We start from the raw sequence: 4,867 nt of genomic DNA, 5'->3' as shown, positions 1-4,867 counted from the left end.
GATTGTGTTGAAGATATTTGAACAATTTAATCCAATATTTGCAGTTTGAAAAATCTCAATCCAATCCAACTTAAACCAAGGTGCAACCCAACCCAATCCAACCCAAATCGTACGAGTTGTTTAGGCTGATACTTTGGTATATCAAAATATTCTCTTAACCTTGGATATGTTGTTTTCTCTAGTCTAATAATTTCTTTTTCATCATCAACCATTTAGTACAACTTATTCATATTCCTTAAATCTTATGTATATCACATTCAATTAATTTTATCAATTTGCATATATATATATATATATATTCATAGTTACTGAACATATATACAAAATAGCTAGTTGTATAGAGATAGAAAATAGATTGAAAATATATGTATATGAAGATGATATGTGATAGTGTAATTGTCTAATATACATATTTGTAGAGACTCAACAATCATACTAAATCTAATAAATAAAAAGATATCGGTTCATTTGGTTCATCGAGTTGGGTTGGATTGGGTTCAAATAAAAGTAACATATTGTCAACTTAATACCTACGGTTTGAAGATTTTACAACTTAATTAGACATCGAGTTGTTTCGAGTTGAGTTATTTTACGTTTGATTTGGTCGGGTTTTTGAGCGCCCCTAATATAACAATCTATATTATATTATAAAGCATTTGACAAAAACTTTTAAAAACCATTTTTTATCCATGAAGTACTGTTTATTAATGCATATTACTTAAAATTCAAGATTACAAATAAACTGTACATAAGAACAACTTATTAAAGTTTCATTCTTGATTTCGTGTAACTAATACAAAATAAACATAATCAAAATACAAAATAAACATCTCGTTTTTAATATAAAAACTCTAAAATGTAATTAAGATAATCATAAAAGTCTAACAAAATTCTTAGTTATTATCTTTATAAATAATTATATTATTAAATAAAAAATAAATTACTTCATTATTAAACATAAATTAAATTACGATAAAAATTTGAATTAAAAAATTATAAAAAATAAGAATTTTTAATTAATTAATCTCATACTAATATCATATATTTTTCTCTAAAAATTTATAAAATCTTTAAATTTATATTTTATTTAAAATAAAAATATCATTAATTTTTTAAACTATATAAAATTATATTATATTTATAAAATAAAAAATAAAATAAAATATTAAAATTAAAATTAAAATTAAAATGTATCTATTTGATTGTGCAAATTACCTTCTAGACTTCTAGTACGCTAAGGCACCTCGATTTTGTCAAAGACACCCTTACATTTGACTTTGACTTTCTTTTCTCCAGCTCCTTCACCTAACAATTCGTTTGTTCCCATTTCCCCCGATCTTCAAATCCATTTTCCTGTTATTCTATCTTCATTCCCAGTTCCCACTGATTCACCTTCAATTTTCAATATTTACCCTACCCTTTTCTCTCTTGATGCAAATTCTTCTTTGTTTGTAGGCAGAAAATACAACAGTAATTCCTCTTCCACTCTCGTAAGTCTACTCTTAATTCTCTCTAGTTACGCTTGTTTGATCCTAGTTTTGTGTTGGGATTCCTGATTAAACTTTCAGGGTTCTGTGTAAAGGAGAAAGGTTGGGTTTTTGTTGTCCTGTTTGAATTTCGGTTTAGATTGAAGCTGATTTGATCTAGAGATGCGCTAGATCAATAAAGCCAAGAAAAAGGTGTGTTCTTTATTGTTTTTATTTTATAATTCATGTATCTTGGAATTTGGTCTTAGGATCTAGTGTATTGGTATTAGCTTCTTTGTTTGATTCAATTCCTGGAACCTTGGTTTTGGTGAAAATTTGGGTATTCAGGTGGGAAATTTGAATGGTATGAGATCTTGAATGTTAAGTGTTCGATGAATTGCCTCAATGAACTGATGTTTTTATAGACATGGATAATTCTGATTATTTGGGTGGTAGACACGATGAGCGTTTGGGTGTTAACAAGATTGGGAAAAATATTAGGAAGAGTCCACCACCACACCAACCCAATTTTGCAAATCCGGCAAGACAACCACCGCCGCCTCAGGTGTACAACATCAACAAAAATGATTTCCAAAGTATTGTTCAACAGCTTACAGGTTCACCTTTACACCATTCGCAAGAACCACTTGCTAGACCTCATCAAAACTCACCAAAACCCCCTAGCATGCGATTGCAAAGGATCCGTCCACCAAGATTAGCGCCTATTAATGTGAATAGACCCCAAATGCCAGTTCACCCCCGCCCACAAATGCCGCCAAGGGGATCCATTTCTTTCAATAATAATCTTGCCAGACCTGCCCAATATGGTCAACCACCGCCACGGCAGGCTATGGTGCCACCACCCATGACTGGTGGCGATCATATGGGGTGGGCAAACACAGCAGAGTCTCCTATCTCTGCTTACATGCGTTACCTTCAACATTCCATCATTGATCCAGCCCAAGGACATCCTCAAGATCATCCTCAATATCAGCTGCGACCTCAAACTCCAGGCCAAATTCAAAGTCAGCAAGGACAATCTTCTGGATTGCAACCTCACCCATCTTTCCCTCCTTTTCCATCCCCAAGAATGAACGGTTTACCACCTCCTTTTCCATCCCCAAGAATTAACGGACCACCGCCTCCTCTTCCATCTCCAAGAATAAACGGGCCTTTTATTCCACCATCACCTAATTCTCAGTTCCTTTTGCCATCGCCCTCCGGTTACTTGAATTTGTTGTCTCCTTTATCACCTTACCCGCTCATTTCTCCAGGGTATCAACATCCTCCGCCTTTGACTCCACTTTTTTCCTTCTCACCCATGGCGCAGTCGGGAATCTTGGGTCCTGGGCCTCAACCTCCACCTTCTCCCGGGATGGGATTTCCGTCTCCAGGGTTTTTCCAACTACCAAGTCCAAGATGGAGGGATTAGCAGGATAATGGCAAAAAGATGCCAACAGTTTGTGGATTCAGTGGTTAGGTTTGCATCAGAATCATCCCAGAGGCTTCTAATGGGAGTTTCACAAGCCAAAATGCAGGAAACATTTGTTGTAAGATAGTCTTTAGGAAGGGTGATTTATATAGTTCTTTGTTTATAAACTCCATATCCATGTTTAGGATATTTGTTTAGAAACAATGAAATGGCATGTTTTAATTTAGTTGTTTTAGTGAAGATTCAGCATTTATTTGTAATGATATTTTCCTGCACGTAACTCATCTCGGTTTGCTCGTCAGTCGTAAAGGGCCATTAGAGGTTTGTCTGGCTATTAAGAGCATCTCCAATGGGTGGGTCTTGAACCTGTATGTTGCCATATAGTTTAGATTAAAAAAACCTGTTTATACCATTGTGAGACAACAACAAAAAGAACCGGTTCCGATACCACTTTTTGAGGGCTCCAAAGCCATTTAAGGAAATGTGTAGGAAAAAGAGAAATATCATATAACCGAGTCATGACCGGAGATGATCTAACTTGAGGACTCTATGGAATAAGTTGAAATGCACGCAGGTTGGCGCAGACATCCATAGTTATTCAAAGTTTGTCTGCATGAATCCCTCGACTTGCACATTTGCATCTACATTTGTCCCCAAAGTGTACTAGAAACGTTCACTAATTAAGGACAAACTAATTGCATACACTTTTAATGTAATAATATAATGATCAAGTAAATAAATGTGATGAAAGAATTTTAAGACGGTACTGGTGAATTGTCCAGAAAAAGTCACATTATATGTGATTTTTTATAGAGCAAATCGTATTAAGATGGAACTAACTTTAATTTTAGTGTAAATTAATTTTCAAAATATATTTTTTTATTAGAAAAGAGAATTCATCAAAAATGGCTACAGAAAATGGCACTATAAAAAAAGAGGTTTTATTGACGAAAAAATCTATCAGTAATCAGCCAGAAAAAGCAATCATCAGCGGATTATTGGCAGACGTCATCACGGAAAAAGTGTAGTCGATGATTGTGATTACCGGCGGGTTCAATCATCGACGGGAAATCCGCCAGTCATCCATCAGTACCGGCGGAAAAATATGTCGGTGAAGCCTCGTTGTTTTGTAGTGTGTACATCTGACCTCGTCCAAACCTGATCTCTTCCATTTAGATTAAAGACCCACGAGTTAGGAACGCACATGTGATTTTTTTTTTCTAACTCAATCGGACAATGTTTGATAGTCGATCGGACCACCAAATCCAATGCGCGTGGTGATGTACGAATTTGAAAACCCTTCTTGCTACTAGTACTTAATAAATCAATGATATTAAACAATTTAAATTAGGTTCAATATTATACACTAAAAAGATAAAGAAAGATCAACTAACGTCTTATAAATACAACCCATTACATTATGGGATGCTATGGGCTAGATAAATGTAGATGAACACAAGAATCCAAACTAAGATCTCAAACAAAACATAGAGAAAAGAGATTTCACCCAAAAAAATGGCTGCTCTCGATCTGACCTCTTCCAAATCTGATATATACCATTTAGATTAAAGACCCACGAGTTAGGAACATACCTATGAATTTTGAACTCAATCTAACCGTGTTTGCTGGTAGATTGGACCACCAGATCAAATACACACAATGATGGACAAATTTGAAAACCCTTCTTGCTACTATTACTTACTGAGTCATTGATATCGAACAATTGAAATTAAATTCAATAGTAAAAACTAAAAAAATAAGAAACTTTAAAGATAAGAAAGATCAAATAACATCTTACAAAAACCACGGATTAGGTTATGGCGTGTTATAGACTTTTTTTTTGAAGTATATAATATTTATATACGGCAAATGCAACAAATAAACTCACACACTCTCCTCACCTTTGGTAAGGTTTGAACTCCTGACCTCCTAGGAGGCTAAAGGTTGCGATACCGCTAGGTCAAAGGCC

At 34.6% G+C, this 4,867-nt stretch overlaps 1 protein-coding gene across 1 annotated transcript; it reads left to right on the top strand.

The window, feature by feature from the left end:
* Positions 1–1,293: 1,293 nt before the first annotated feature.
* Positions 1,294–3,158, top strand: LOC112521337 (protein HAIKU1-like). Its single transcript, XM_025130135.1, has one exon. It carries the CDS (start codon positions 1,894–1,896, stop codon positions 2,896–2,898), a length of 1,005 nt encoding a protein of 334 aa, XP_024985903.1. The 5' UTR covers positions 1,294–1,893; the 3' UTR covers positions 2,899–3,158.
* The last annotated feature ends 1,709 nt before the right edge of the window (positions 3,159–4,867 follow it).

This window comes from Cynara cardunculus, assembly GCF_001531365.2.
Source record: "Cynara cardunculus var. scolymus isolate 2C chromosome LG 11, CcrdV1, whole genome shotgun sequence".
Lineage (NCBI taxonomy): Eukaryota > Viridiplantae > Streptophyta > Magnoliopsida > Asterales > Asteraceae > Cynara > Cynara cardunculus.
Note: the sequence above shows the minus strand (reverse complement) of the source record. Positions and strands in the feature narration are given on the sequence as shown.